We start from the raw sequence: 15,174 nt of genomic DNA, 5'->3' as shown, positions 1-15,174 counted from the left end.
TCGCTTGGATTCGGAAATTGAAAACAACTAAACACATGCGGAGAAATATTGCCATAGAAATGTATTCATTTCTATCCGAAATAGAAAATATAATCCTGGCTTTGCCATGCAAAAATCCCAAGATAAATTGTTTTGGGAGCATACGTTTAAGGCCCAAAGTCAGTTCGGTAGTCATGCAAAGCCACGTTCACAAACTAAGCTATTCTTCAATGAAAACATAAAAAAAAACTAACATGATAGATTTTTAACAATGGATTCTTAAGGTATTTACTGTATTGCACATTTTTTTTGACAAGTAACGGAACTTTCCTCACACGAGATGAATTTAATAGGAAATACGGAATGATTGTACATTCTATAGCATTTAACAGCTGAAAAACACCCGCGACAAAATATGCACAACAAAGCTGAGCATGCCAATAACTGTACACATTACATCCCCAGTATGTTGAAAATAATATATTCAGTACCTAAAGGAACCAGATTATTATATGGCATTCTCTTATTAGATGACAAACTTCCCAAATTCTTGTCCAAAGTGATCTGAGAAATTGGAAACAGATATTTCATGGAAAGGAGCGTTCTACAAAAATAAGCAATATTCAAGACATTAAACCGAAATAGCTCCAGCAGCACATATTAACAGAATCCTTTGAACTAATATTGTCCCGAAAGAAAAGGGGGTTGTAAGTAATAATTATTGTGATTTTTTTAGCAATGAAAAGGACAACATTGAGCACATATTCTGGAGATGCGAACATTCAAAACACTTTTGGCAAAAGTTTGAAGAGTTACCGAGGGTGAAATGTTTAACATGTACCAACTCTCTCCATACGACCGGCGAAAGAGACGACGTTAACAGCGTTTCACCCCAATTACCATCATCAAAATATTGCAAGCGGAAGGCTCTTATACTGAAGAGGTGAATGTTGACAAAGAATACCACAATTCTGACGACGGAAGCTAAAGGTTGGGTCATTCAGACACCTTGTGTAGAGGAGAAGAGAGGACTGGCCGTACTGAGTGAGTTAAAATAACTGAAAGCATGGCACTGCTTGGCATTGCTCAAAGTGAACGCACTGATCCAGTTTTTGACCTGTTAATACTTCTTGGGAAAATGTACATCTACAAATGTAACTTTGACAAATGCAGACCCAGCTTAGCCGCTTTTGAAAGATTCATTTCCTGGCGCTATAAAATAGAACACAATGCAAGACTGCAACGCAACATGCACGACTTTAACTCTCTCCATACGAACGGCGAAAGAGACGACGTTAACAGCGTTTCACCCCAATTAGCATCATCAAAATATTGCAAGCGGAAGGCTCTTATACTGAAGAGGTGAATGTTGACAAAGAATACCACAATTCTGACGACGGAAGCTAAAGGTTGGGTCATTGAGACACCCACTGGACATCCGAGGGGTCTGTGTAGAGGAGAAGAGAGGACTGGCCGTACTGAGTGAGTTAAAGCAAAGTTGCTGTCTTCTTGACATTATTTATATATGTTTCTCAAGTGTGTAATGTCGAATGTGTTTGATACATGTCAGGTTTTTTTCCCCTTTGAGTTTATATCGGATAATGAGTTAAAGTCAAATCTTTCTTTTTTTTTTTTCTTTCACCTTTGTTTGTCATTTATTCTTCTTCTTTGTATATTAAGAAACAGAAATACCCTTGCAAGTTAACTGTCAATGAAGTACATTGGAAATTGTTTAGGCCCAACACTCGGCTTATATCACAGATTGACATAAGTTTACATTTGGGCCAACAGCAAAGCTTATATCACAGATTGACATAAGTTTACATTTGGGCCAACAGCAAAGCTTATATCACAGATTGACATAAGTTTACATTTGGGCCAACCGCAAAGTGAGAGCTGTATTATCAATGGTTTCTCCAGTCAATGGAAAACCATTTACAGCTTAGTCTTTTGTGAAGGACTATGACTCTCAAACTAGGAGGCAAAATTGCACTGGCTCTTAGTGCTGCAGCCTTGTGGGCTAGTTGGCCTTTGGGAACCATCCCAACGCCGACTGTCCTAAAACCCTCTTGGCCGAGAGAGTGGGGATATAACTTGGACAAGACACTCTCCACTATGATCAAATTCTAGCCAAAATAGTCGGAACAGCAGTTTCCTCCTCTGCTGTTCTGATGGTCATAGTCGGACACGACTGACTGATAATGAGACGTCAGGTAAGGGATGATAATGAGACGTCAGGTAAGGGATGATAATGATAATGACACGTCAGGTAAGGGATGATAATGAGACGTCAGGTAAGGGATGATAATGAGACGTCAGTCAGGTAAGGGGTGATAATGAGACGTCAGTCAGGTAAGGGATGATAATGAGACGTCAGGTAAGGGATGATAATGAGACGTCCGTCAGGTAAGGGATGATAATGAGACGTCAGTCAGGTAAGGGATGATAATGAGACGTCAGTCAGGTAAGGGATGATAATGATAATGACACGTCAGGCACGGGATGATAATGAGACGTCAGTCAGGTAAGGGATGATAATGAGACGTCAGGTAAGGGATGATAATGAGACGTCAGGTAGGGGATGATAATGATAATGAGACGTCAGTCAGGTAGGGGATGATAATGAGACGTGTCAGGTAAGGGATGATAATGAGACGTCAGGTAAGGGATGATAATGAGACGTCAGTCAGGTAAGGGATGATAATGAGACGTCAGTCAGGTAAGGGATGATAATGATAATGACACGTCAGGCACGGGATGATAATGAGACGTCAGTCAGGTAAGGGATGATAATGAGACGTCAGGTAAGGGATGATAATGAGACGTCAGGTAGGGGATGATAATGATAATGAGACGTCAGTCAGGTAGGGGATGATAATGAGACGTGTCAGGTAAGGGATGATAATGAGACGTCAGGTAAGGGATGATAATGAGACGTCAGTCAGGTAAGGGATGATAATGAGACGTCAGTCAGGTAAGGGGTGATAATGAGACGTCAGTCAGGTAAGGGATGATAATGAGACGTCAGTCAGGTAAGGGATGATAATGACACGTCAGGTAAGGGATGATAATGACACGTCAGGTAAGGAATGATAATGAGGCCTTCACAACAGGAAGTCTCCTGCTGTGATAGGACCACTCATTTACGCAATTAGTGTGTGTGTGTGGTGTGCCTATGTGCGTGTGTGTGTGAGAGAGAGAGTCACAGCATTTTAAGCCCAGTTATCACGTCAGAAATACACAACATTCAATCAGTAATAACAAATGTAGGGCAAGGACAAATGTGTGGGTGTGTGGGTGCGTGCGTGCGTGCATGTGTGGTGTGCATAACAGGTTGAATTATAAAGGAATACGTGCACGACAAAGTATACACGACCTAAGCATATGCATCGAGCTTTTATCAAGGAAAAGAACCACAACAAAGACACCACCACCAGCAGCAACCACCACCACCACCACCACATGTGACAGTGCTGTTTCCACTTCCTTCTGGGCTCGTTTTCCACAGAGCGCAGTGCAGTTCATTCCTGTACTCCCCCCCCCCATCCCCCACTAACCTCCCTCCCCCCACACACACCCACACTCCCACCACACCTCTCTGCACATGTTCTCCGTGAGCCAAACCATTGCCGTTCAGTCAGTCAGTCAGCTTTGAGAAGGAAGCCTGAAAATGTGTGATAACTACCATGATTTGAGACTGTGTCACCGCTACCGTGATTTAAGACCGTGTCACCACTACCATGATTTGAGACTGTGTCACCGCTACCATGATTTGAGACTGTGTCATCGCTACCATGATTTAAGACCGTGTCACCGCTACCATGATTTAAGGCTGTGTCATCACCACTGAGCTTTGACAAGGACCCAGAAAATGTGTGCTAACTACTATGAGTTAAGACTAGCACCATCACCCACATCCTTCACGAAAACACGCTGTCCTTCCCCGACACAACTGACTGCACTGATATTTACGTCTGTAACTACTATGATTTAACTCTTTCCATACGAACGGCGAAAGAGACAACGTTAACAGCGTTTCACCCCAATTACCATCATCAAAATATTGCAAGCGGAAGGCTCTTATACTGAAGAGGTGAATGTTGACAAAGAATACCACAATTCTGACGACGGAAGCTTAAGGTTGGGTCATTCAGACACCCACTGGACATCCGAGGGGTCTGTGTAGAGGAGAAGAGAGGACTGGCCGTACTGAGTGAGTTAAGACTACCACCATCACCCACATCCTTCACGAAAACACGCTGTCCTTCCCCGACACAAATGACTGCACTGACCGAGCTGTTGCAAGAATGGTATCATCAGCGCTGATTCTTTTGAGACCTAGAGGTTTCGACATGCTGTTCGCCACACAGACGCCTGGAGTGTATGCATGCCGGACACAGGCACCATAAAAAAAAGGCCACTGGCACTGTTGCACGTGTTGGGGATGTTCACACCGACGGCGGTGAATACCAGTGTGGTGTCCAGGGCAACAGCAATGCCTAGGGTCCCGGAAGTCGTGGATAGCCTAGATAGCCAGGGTTGTGTCTGCACAAAATAATAATAATAATGGTATTTATATAGCGCTGAATCTTCTGCAGAGACAAATCAAAGCGCTTTTGCACCAGTCGTTCACACGCATGCATAACTCTAAAACTGTAGAAACTAAAGACAAGGAAGAGGTAGGGGAGGGAGGCTATCTTGTGAAGAGGTGGGTTTTAAGGCCAGACATGAAAGAGCTGAGAGTGGAGACTTGACGAAGCGAAAGAGGAAGTTCATTCCAATCACAAGGTCTAGAGACAGAGAAAGAACGGCGGCCAACAGTCGAGTGTTTGAATCTGGGTATGCGTAAACAGAGTGGATCTGAAGCCGATCGTAGTGAGCGAGATGGAGTGTAGAGGTGAAGGCAGCCGCAGAGATAGGAAGGGGCAGATTTGTGAATACATTTATAACATAGAGTGCTGATCTTGTACTTTATTCGGTGTGAGACAGGGAGCCAGTGGAGATGTTGCAAAAGAGGAGTGATGTGCTCAGATCTTTTCTTTCTGAGGACGAGTCGGGCAGCAGAGTTTTGTATGCGCTGAAGGGACTGAAGGACTGAAGGGACTGAAGGACTGAAGGGACTGAATGACTGAAGGGACTGAAGGACTGAAGGATGTCACTCCATGGTGGTCTGCATACATGCGTGCATCACGAGCATGGCCTCTCTCTGTCTCTCTCTGTGTTCACTTGCTCTCTTTCAGTTTCTTCTCTCTCTCACATACACACACACAATCACACACATTTCTAGCCTCCCCCTTTTTTTCTCATCCTAATATCATTTGAAGTGGAAAGAAAGAGACTCTGTGTGCATGCGTGCGCGCGCGCGCGCGCGCGCGTGTGTGTATGTGTGTGTGTTCGACGTTTTCGTTTATTTTACCATCTGTCAAGTAACAGGGACTAAATATATCACTAAAAGCTTATCAATTGAACCTTTGTCCGCAGTAGTGTGCAAAGATGCAACAGCAAAATAACTTACACTGGTTGGTTTCCACTCCACCAAACCTGGTACCCAGCTGAAAATGTTTGGTTTCCACGGTCTCCAACTCTGGTCTCCAGGCTACGGTGTTTGGTTTCCACATCCCCAACTCTGATACCCAGCTGAGAGTGTTGGTCATCCACTGACCGAACTTTTTTACCCAGCTTACTCTGTTCGTTTTCCACACCGTCAACTCTGTCATCCAACTGACGGTGTTTTCTTTCCACTTTGGCAACTCTGGTATTCAGTTGATAGTTTTCGGAATCCACCCTGCCAACACTGGTATCCAACTGACGGTGGCTGGTTTCCACTGCCTCCATCTTGGCCTCCAGTGCCTGGATCTGGTCCCTCAGAGATACAGACGGGGCGTCCACATCCCAAACTCTGCTTTCTACTCCCCCAGCTCTGGTATCCAACTGACGGTGGCTGGTTTCCATTGCCTCCACCTTGGCCTCCAGTGCCTGGATCTGGTCCCTCAGAGATACAGACGGGGCGTCCCCCATGTGTCCCACTGAGAGCTCTCCAAGAAACGCTCTGACAACGCCAAGGTCCACAGCCGATGAGTCGCTCTTCACGGTCAGGAACCTCCTCTGCTCCGCTCTCTCAGATTCCTTTTTGAGCTCCTCGAGCTTTTCTCTGGCCACCACTGCCGCGTTCAGCTCGACTTTCAACAGCAGTGTCTCGGAGCTGTCGGTGGTGGAGACAGCAGCACGTGCCAGCAGCCTGGACAGGGTTTCTATGGCGTTGCTGGCGGCTGTGTCCTCCATCTCCAGCTGTGCAAGAGCTGTTTCGCTGTCGGCGGAAATGGCTTCCAGGAGCTCCTCCTGGGCCCTGCTGACCCAGGCCAGGACCATGTCGTGGCGTGCCCGCACTTCCTCGCTGGCCTCCTTGCGTTGGCGGTGAAGCTCTTGGACGTCTCGAGACAGCCGTGAGCGTAGCTTGTTCGTCACGAACACCTGGGACAGGACAGAGGAATGTCTGTTGGAAACATCGTACTTTTCTACAACGAAATAGCGAGAATGTGTAGGTATTATCCGAGTTATACAGTGTCCACAAAAAGTTAAGGACCAGTTTATAAAAGCTGGCACATTTTCATAAAATGTATAAAATAAATAGTCCAGAGAAGCTTCAGATAAACAGGTAGCACATCGTATGAAGTACAGGGTACGGAAAATTTTTGACTCACTTGTGTAAACAAAGTGATTATGTTTTAACCCGGTGTTCGGTTGTCTGTGTGTGTGTGTGTGTGTCCGTGTGTCTGTGTGTCCGTGGTAAACTTTAACATTGACATTTTCTCTGCAAATACTTTGTCAGTTGACACCAAATTTGGCATAAAAATAGGAAAAATTCAGTTCTTTCCAGTCATCTTGTTTAAAACAATATTGCACCTCTGGGATGGGCACAAAAAAAAATTAAAAAAAGAAGCCTAATTATATGCAAACTGCATTTACTGTTATATTTATATTTTTTGTATTCTCTAAACTTGGCACTTTGATCTCATTTTCTGACCCAACAACAAGAGGAGTCATTATTATCATTTTTTGTTCAAACAGGGACTACTTTTGCTAAGCATGGAATTTTTATTTATTTTGCAAACGTTTTGGTGCAGATAGTAAAAAAGGGTAATTAATGCTAGGGGACTTAATTTATCACAAGTGAGTCTTGAAGGCCTTGCCTCTCTTGTTTTCATTAGGCCATAGCCCCTATGGAGGGGTACACAAACATGTTGTGTTGCATTTGTTTGAACAGACACGAAGAAAAGAAAATCACACGAAACATTAAAATAGCAAAACACTATCATGAAGTTGCAATTTCTCTAAATCTGAATGCTTTATGCAGGAAGATGGACAAATTCCACACATCATTTTCCCGTTTTGAAGACATCAACTAACTCCACTTGAGTGCACAAGGCTGTCGGTAATATCTGATTGAAGCATAGGGCAGATATGACAGGAAAGGCAGGGAGGGGGAGGGAGACAGAGAGAGAGACAGACAGAGACAGAGAGGGACAGAGACAGAGAGAGACAGAGACAGAGGGAGAGCATACCTTGAGAGACAGACGTAGAGAAAGTGAAATATAATGAGGTTAGCTGTTCTTTCAAAACACAACAGAAAAACACATAGAAAACACACACACACACACACACACACACACAGACATACACGCATGCACACACACACAATGACACACACACACACACGCACACGCACACACACTGAGACATACACACATGCACACACACACAAACACAAACACACACACACTGAAACACACACACACACACACACACACTGAGACACACACACTGAGACACACACAAACACACACACACACACACCCTAAAAGAAAAGCTCTGCATCCAACACCCGAGCCTTTCTATCAAACTCCCAGGTCACGTGCACCCACCTGCTCCCTGGCTCTTTTCACCAGAGCCGACAATTCCTCCTTGCCGCGCACTGCCGCTGCTCCCACGTCTTCCGTCTCGTGAGGCTGGTGTGACGTCAGTTTGCACACCAGGCAGATCATGACGCCACAATCCGTGCAGAAGAGGCACAGCTCGTGGTCTTGGTGAACCTTGCATTTCTTCACCGTTTCCTTTCTGCTCGAGGCTTTTCTCGGAGGGCTCAGGGGTCTGACCTGGTGCTCCTTGGGGTTTGCAATCTTGTCGTGCAGCCGTCGACAGGTCCCGCACATGCTCTGTTGGCATTTGTTGCAAGAGTACGCCGCCTCCTTCTGGTCCTCCTCTTCGCACATTTCACACGGCATTGGCTTTGCAGCTTCCTCAGCTTTGGCGACGATGTAGAAATTGGTCTGAAAAAGATTTGAATGCTTATATAAATGCAGTACACATGCATTTGACAAGCACCTTTGTTCTACACAAACATATTGGCCTCGGATAGCAGAGTGATGGAGTCTCCCGTCGGCCCGATGGATGATTAGGCAGGCAGGCTTATCTGTCGGTGTGTGTCCTCATATGGGAGAAGAGGCCGATTCTGGATGCGCAGCACTTCCCACAGGTGTTGCAAGGGAAAACGTCTCCAGAAATTGAGCCCTGCTCCTTCGCTCACGCTTCTCCTTAATGGCCAGCGTTCTCTTGTTTCCAAACGTCTTTATGCCACTAGAGCACAGCATCCTCCAGCAACAGCGGTCAAGAGCATCAGTTTCCCTGGAAGCGATGTCTATGTCACAGGCTTTGAGGTTTGTCTTCAAGGTGTCCTGGAAGCGCTTGCAGGGTCTTCCAAGTTCACGGTGGATAGCAGAGTGACACTGCAGGTTGGGATGGTCACAAAGACAAACTCTCGGGTCTTGACGTACATGTTTCTCAGTTAGCTTCCTCGGCGAAACATGCGAACGTGTAGACCTGTGGTGCTGCAACACACGTTCATGAGAACCAGCCACATACTTGGGTTCATTCCTGGACGAGAGAGTGTTCCACAGGCTGTGGTCCTACAACATCATCCTTTTCTGTTCTGATTTCTTTTTTTTATGTTGATGAAGAAGGAGGAGGATGACGATGATGATGATGTTGCTATGGAGGCCCATTTAAGTGTAGGACTACGTGACAAGGACCACTCTCCGCTTCCTGTCATAATGATATCCCGGCGTCAACCAGGCCTCACAGATACAGACACTTGCAGCGTTGGTCAGGAAATTAGAGCAACACACCCACAGACACACCCGTGAAATGGATGATACTCGACTGTGTGGTCCCAGTCTCCCCATTTAAGCCCATTGCACAGTCAACACTGGGTAGGAGCCGGCCGCGGGCCGAAAAACCCACCTCCGCTGGGATTCGAACCCGCGTCCTCCCAGCCGTCTGTCTGCGACGCTAACCACTTCGCCACGGCGGCTGGCGCTTTTCTAATTTGTTTTCTTTTCTTTGTGGCAACTTGCCAGAAGCCTGGTGACGTGTCCTGCTAACTCCACCTTGAGGAAAGGCCACCGCTGTCCGGCCTCAGACTGCCGCCCCATCTCTCGGACTTCCATCTGCAGGGAGCTGCTGGAGCACGTCGTCAGATCTGCACTGACTGCCCATTTTGACGACGATCATCAGATCCTAACCAACTGCCAGCATGGTTTTAGGAAGGGCGGATCATGCCAAACCCAGCTAAGCCCTCACCATCTTGCCAAAGAACAGAACAGAGGAGGTCAAACCGAAACCATCCTCCTCGACTTGGCCAAGGCCTTCAACAGGTTCCCCATCAACTCGTGAAGCTCTTTCACTATGGGATCCGTGGCTCCAGTTTTCAGTGAAGGAGTTTCCTCCTGAACAGGGCCCACGTTGTACTGGAGGGAAAGAAAGGAAGTATACACATTCCGTTCTGGGAACACTTTGATGAGAAATATAATCACCCTCTCATTGACACACCTACCCATTCAGATACCCCCAACATGATCATATATGAAGAGAGCGAGAGAGAGAGAGAGAGAGGGGGGGGGGGAGGAAAGAGAAAGAGAGAGGGGCAGCTCGAGAGAGAGAGAGACGGGGTGAGGGGGGGGGGAAGAGAGAGAGAGAGGGATGGGGGGGGGGAGAGAGAGAAAGAGAGAGAGGCAGTTCGAGAGAGATGGGGGGGGGGGAGAAAGAGAGAGAGAGAGATGGGGGAAAGAGAGAGATAGGGAGAGAGAGAGAGAGATGGGGGAGAGAGAGAGAAAGAGAGAGAGAGAGATGGGGGAGAGAGATGGGGAGGGAGAGACAGATGGGAGGGAGAGAGAGAGAGAGAGAGAGAGAGAGATGGGGAGGGAGAGACAGATGAGAGAGAGAGAGAGAGAGAGATGGGAGGAGAGAGAGCGAGAAGAAATAAACAAAGAGGCGAAGGGGACAGGAGGCAGAGGTGCAGTGGCGTTGGACTGTACATCAAAATCACCGGATCACACCATGCACAGAAAGATCGCCAAAATGTCTATAACAAACACAGCATTGTAACCATCACCACCATTAACTCTTTCCATACGAACGGCGAAAGAGACGACGTTAACAGCGTTTCACCCCAATTACCATCATCAAAATATTGCAAGTGGAAGGCTCTTATACTGAAGACGTGAATGTTGACAAAGAATACCACAATTCTGACGACGGAAGCTTAAGGTTGGGTCATTCAGACACCCACTGGACATCCGAGGGGTCTGTGTAGAGGAGAAGAGAGGACTGGCTGTACTGAGTGAGTTAACGTGTAGACTGACATCATATCACACTATAGAAATAATTACAATCAATTAAAAAAACAAACAAACGATGTAATGAATACTTCATGGAAATTCACCCTCTCGGTTGCACACTTCACCCTCTTGGTTGCACACCCACACACTTCCTGCATACTCACACTGACAGAGAGAGAGAGGGAGAGAGAGAGAGAGGCATGGACAGACAGAGACAGAAATAGATATAGAGGGAGAGAGAGAGGGGGTGGGGGGGTGTCGGAGGTGGAAACGAGAAAGAAATTAAGTAAGAAATAGAAAAAAAGTACAGGAGAGCATGCATCTATGCATATGGACAAATATTCACGTACACACACACACACACGGGCATACACACACACGGGCACACACACACACACACACACACACACACACACGGGCACGCACACACACACACAAACACACACACAGACGCACACACACACACACACACAGACGCGTGCACACACATAAACTCACACACACACACACACTCACACACACACACAAACAGAGACACTCACACACACACACACACACACACACACACACACACACACACACACACACACCTGCAGAACAGCCACTCCTCCCTCCGGCACAGTGACGGCCGCACGACAAGTTGGGCACAGAAACACAGCGCCTGCTGTCCCGTCAGCTGGTCTGCTTGGGGTCACCCCGCCCCCCGCCTCTCCCCCTTCCCCCTTCACACCCTCCTCCTCACCTCCTTCCTCTCCACCACGCCCTTCCTCACCCTGTCTCTCTCCCCCACCGTCTTCACGATTTTCAGGCTGTGCATTACGATCAGCCTCGTCGTCTGCAGATTTCGTTTCTTCTTTTTCCCGCTCTACTTTTTCCCCTGCCTCACACACAGTCATACGCGATGTCTCAGTCCTCGCTGCAGACTCTGCCAGAGCAGTTAAACAAGGGAGGCAGAAGGTGTGAAAACAAGGCAGTATTTTGGGGGTTCTGCCCACGTAAAGTTCCATACACAGTGCACACGACTCCCGGAAATCGTCCTCTGGTTTCCCATGTTCTGTTCCGCTGGCAGCCATTTTGATCAGCCACCGCTGTTGTCACGCCACGAATGAAGAGAAAATCGATGTGGTGATTTACTGTACACAACAGTCATGAAAGCCAACAGTCGGTTAGTTTACTACAGAGCTCTCAGTTGATCGACACAAAGTTTCCCCCCCCCCCCCCCCCCCCCCCCCCCCCCCCACTGATATCGAGATCTGCTTGTTTGGAGTGTCAGTCTTGTAGAGCAACAAGAACCGCCCCCTTCGATGACACGTCCACAGATAATCATTACGATATCATGACCCCTGAACTGAAAACTGCTCCTGGAAGTGACTGGACGTTTTCGTTCCGAGAAACTGGCTCACTTCTCTTTTGTCTGGGGTGGGTTTTGGTTTGGTTTGAGACTGACCTCCAAGCAACCATTCTCTCTTTTGTAAGCCTGCGCGTTCTTGCATGGAACTACTTCTGCGCTTGAGTGCATTGTTTTGTGCACACGTTTATGCATACGTGTGACCGTTAATCTATGCATATAAAAGCGCGTGCATCTGTTTATCAGTGCACACACACTGCACATCTGTAAGTGCAGACATGCTGGCTTTTGTGGGTTGTCCCGTCGTGTGTCTGGTGTTTGTGTGTCTTGAGTTGTAAGCTACATGTGACGAACGTGTGCCCTCTCTCTCTCTCTGTATTTCTCTTCCTTGATTTCAGACTAGTCACGTGCATCAGTGGCAATGTGTGTGAAAATCTTTCGGTGTGAATTACGTCCTACCCCTACCAATCTTAAACTGACCTGTAAACTGGTACCCACGTTCCGTTCATTCTCATGCAAGCACTCGAACCCCCCACCCCCTAACACACACACACCCTCCACACACACACACACACACATAGCTCATTTTATCTCAGGGCAGGCTAGAAAAAAAAGCTCTTCACAAAAGACTTAGCTGTCAATGAATATTGATATTAGCATTATTTTACTATATTATGTACTGTTTGTTTATTTGTTTTATTTCATTGTTTCATTACTTACTGTTTATGAATGTTATTTGATACAAGTCATAATATGGTTCTTCAGCCGTCATGATAAAATTGAAGTGCAACGTTGTGAGCACAGTATAAGCTTTAAGCTTGTTGATGCTCTTTTGTCATCATTGCATTGTAATCACGTGTATTGTTGAATAATTAAAGATTATTTAAACCAAATGAACCCCCTTTGCAGTGGATAAACCATTGACTATACAGCTCTCATTTAGCTGTTGGCCCAACTGTAAGTTGTAAGCTGTAACTTGAGCTGTAAGCTGTAAGCTTTTGTTAGCCTGTGATTCTAGCCGAGCAATGGCCCTTGGGAATGAGCCAAGCTGTTAGACAGAACCGCATTTCAGAGCAACCAAAACCTCAGACAACTTCAAACACATGTACAATGTTAAAATATTCACCGAAATTGTCCATAAAAACAGAACAGTCAGACAAAGAACGTTGTATATTTTAGAAGAATACTACTTTCAATACATTTAGAAACAGTGTATCAAACGAAAAATGACATGTAAAAAACAAACAACAGCAACAGAAATAAAAGAAGAAGAAAACAGGAAGGAAAAATTTATTTTTGTTTTTTGGCCAATGAAAAAGGTGTGTGAAAGCACACAAAAAAAACAACAACAAACAAACAACAACAACAGCACCAACAACAAAAAACAACCCCCCCCCCCCCCCCAAAAAAAAAACCCACAAAAAACCCCCCACCAAAAACCACGCATTGTAGTGCTCCATGACCTGCATGCAACTAAGGCCACCAAAAAACCAAAAAAACCAACAACAACAACAAGAAACGGAACTGCAGAAGATCAGGAGTTTCTGAGGGAACGTTCTACGGAATCAAAGGACAAGCTGCAAGTCGAGAGAAAAACAGCATCGCTCGACCTGAAAGCTTTCCCCCAAATTCAACGACCAACACGCAAGAGATCACCAGATTTAACTCACTCCATGCCAAGAGTTTTTCCCTTTGCGAATCCCAGAAAACCCAGGGTTTGTATAGGATGAGAAAAAAATCTAAAAAACAACCCAAATAAACACCCAGACAATTGAAATTTAGTATGTGTATTCAGTGAATGTTGTTACATATTTGTGCAAAAAATTGACCAGAGGTTAGGAGGTCACATTTCAGGAAAGGTGACTTTTCGGGGTCAGATTGACTACTGTGTCAGATCACCAGAGGTCAGAATGATATTCTGAGATCAGAGAGTCATTTTGAGTTGACGAAGGTCACTTTTGTGGTCACAGAAAAGAAACACGGCGCTCTTGTTGGAGAAAACGACAAATGGCGAATTCTTCCAGCAAGGCCTTGGCCAGAATTATGATTGAAAGACTTGAGAAAGTCTCAGATAAAAATTGACATGAAGTGAAAGCCGGCTTTCGACAAGACAAACTACACACGCTGAATATCGCCACATAGCTCATTAACATTGAACAATCAGTTGAAAGGACCCTCTCACCCCCCTTCCCTCCCCCACGCACACACATCGCACCTCCTCCTCTTCACACATTTGTAGACTTTAAGAAAGCTTTCGACAGCGTGGACAGAATTTTTTTTTTTTTTTTTTTTTGCTTATGCACTTCTAAGAAACACCTGCAAAATTTATCACAATCGTTCAGCACCTGCATAACAGTGGTGCATGTTAGGTCACTCATCACTGCATCTGACAGATCTATTTGACGTGAGGACAGGCATGAGACAGGGCTGCCTCTTGTCACCGTTGATTCTCCTTCTGGTCTTCAACTGGGTCATGAAAAAGATCACCCAACATGAGAAGATATAGCCCTCAGATGGACCTTCACCCGACATCTGGAAAGTCTTGATTTCGCCGACGATGTAAGTCTCTCCTGTCAACCAGAAATTAGTCTAACTTTCCCAAGTAACATACAGTTAAAGGTCTCAAAATCCACATTAACAAGACAGAATCCATTAGAATCAACAACAAAACAATACAACCCAGCCTACGTGCGAGGCGAATACGTCAATGGAACTGAGGTGTCTCTCTGCGTAGCGTAGTCAGTAAAGATGGAAGTGCACATGAGGACAACAAAAATCGCGTCAACAAAGCAAGGCAAGCATTCAACATCTCTACGACCAGTGTGGAACTCGTTAGCCCTCTCCAGCCACAAGGAGATGAGGATGTTCAACACAAATGTCAAGTCCGTCCTCCAGTATGGATCGGAGACTTGGATACCAACAAAGTCAAACACTGACAAACTCTTAGACCTTCATCAACAGATGTCTCAGACACGAAATGGGTAAACCTACAAGGCAGCCTGAAACAGTGTCAGATGACATCCTTTAGGAAAGAACACCCAGATTCTCATCAGCAAGGGCATAAAGACCTCACGTTGGATCGCTCACACCCGATCACACATCCACACATCCACACTCAGTCCAGCTCCAGGGTGGAATTCTCGTGGGGAAAGAAAAGCTGGCAGTGAAGACAGT

General features: G+C 46.0%; 1 protein-coding gene across 2 annotated transcripts; it reads right to left on the bottom strand.

Moving 5' to 3' along the window:
- Positions 1-3,557: 3,557 nt before the first annotated feature.
- Positions 3,558-11,852, bottom strand: LOC143290133 (uncharacterized). 2 transcript variants are annotated; one of them, XM_076599420.1, is made up of 4 exons: positions 11,395-11,852; positions 7,902-8,306; positions 5,495-6,450; positions 3,558-4,524 (listed from the first exon to the last, which is right to left on the bottom strand). In XM_076599420.1, the coding sequence occupies exons 1-4, from the start codon at positions 11,467-11,469 to the stop codon at positions 4,479-4,481; spliced, it is 1,482 nt and encodes a 493-aa protein (XP_076455535.1). In that variant the 5' UTR covers positions 11,470-11,852; the 3' UTR covers positions 3,558-4,478. The 2 variants fall into 2 exon arrangements, with proteins under 2 accessions (XP_076455535.1, XP_076455536.1); XM_076599421.1 differs by lacking the exon at positions 11,395-11,852 and adding an exon at positions 11,239-11,357.
- Between the last annotated feature and the right edge of the window lie 3,322 nt (positions 11,853-15,174).

Source organism: Babylonia areolata, chromosome 15 (assembly GCF_041734735.1).
Source record: "Babylonia areolata isolate BAREFJ2019XMU chromosome 15, ASM4173473v1, whole genome shotgun sequence".
Lineage (NCBI taxonomy): Eukaryota > Metazoa > Mollusca > Gastropoda > Neogastropoda > Buccinidae > Babylonia > Babylonia areolata.
This window is presented reverse-complemented; position numbering and strand designations above follow the sequence as displayed.

What these genes read in the sequence shown, in the direction of transcription:
- LOC143290133 (XM_076599420.1), bottom strand. Translation starts at nt 11,469, where the DNA reads ATGCACAGCCTGAAAATCGTGAAGACGGTGGGGGAGAGAGACAGGGTG. An exon ending in TGAAAAGAGCCAGGGAGCAG is followed by an intron (nt 6,451 to 7,901) that starts GTGGGTGCACGT and finishes GTCCTGTCCCAG; the next exon opens with GTGTTCGTGACGAACAAGCT. An exon ending in TGGAGTGGAAACCAACCAGT is followed by an intron (nt 4,525 to 5,494) that starts GTAAGTTATTTT and finishes TATTTTGTGCAG; the next exon opens with ACACAACCCTGGCTATCTAG.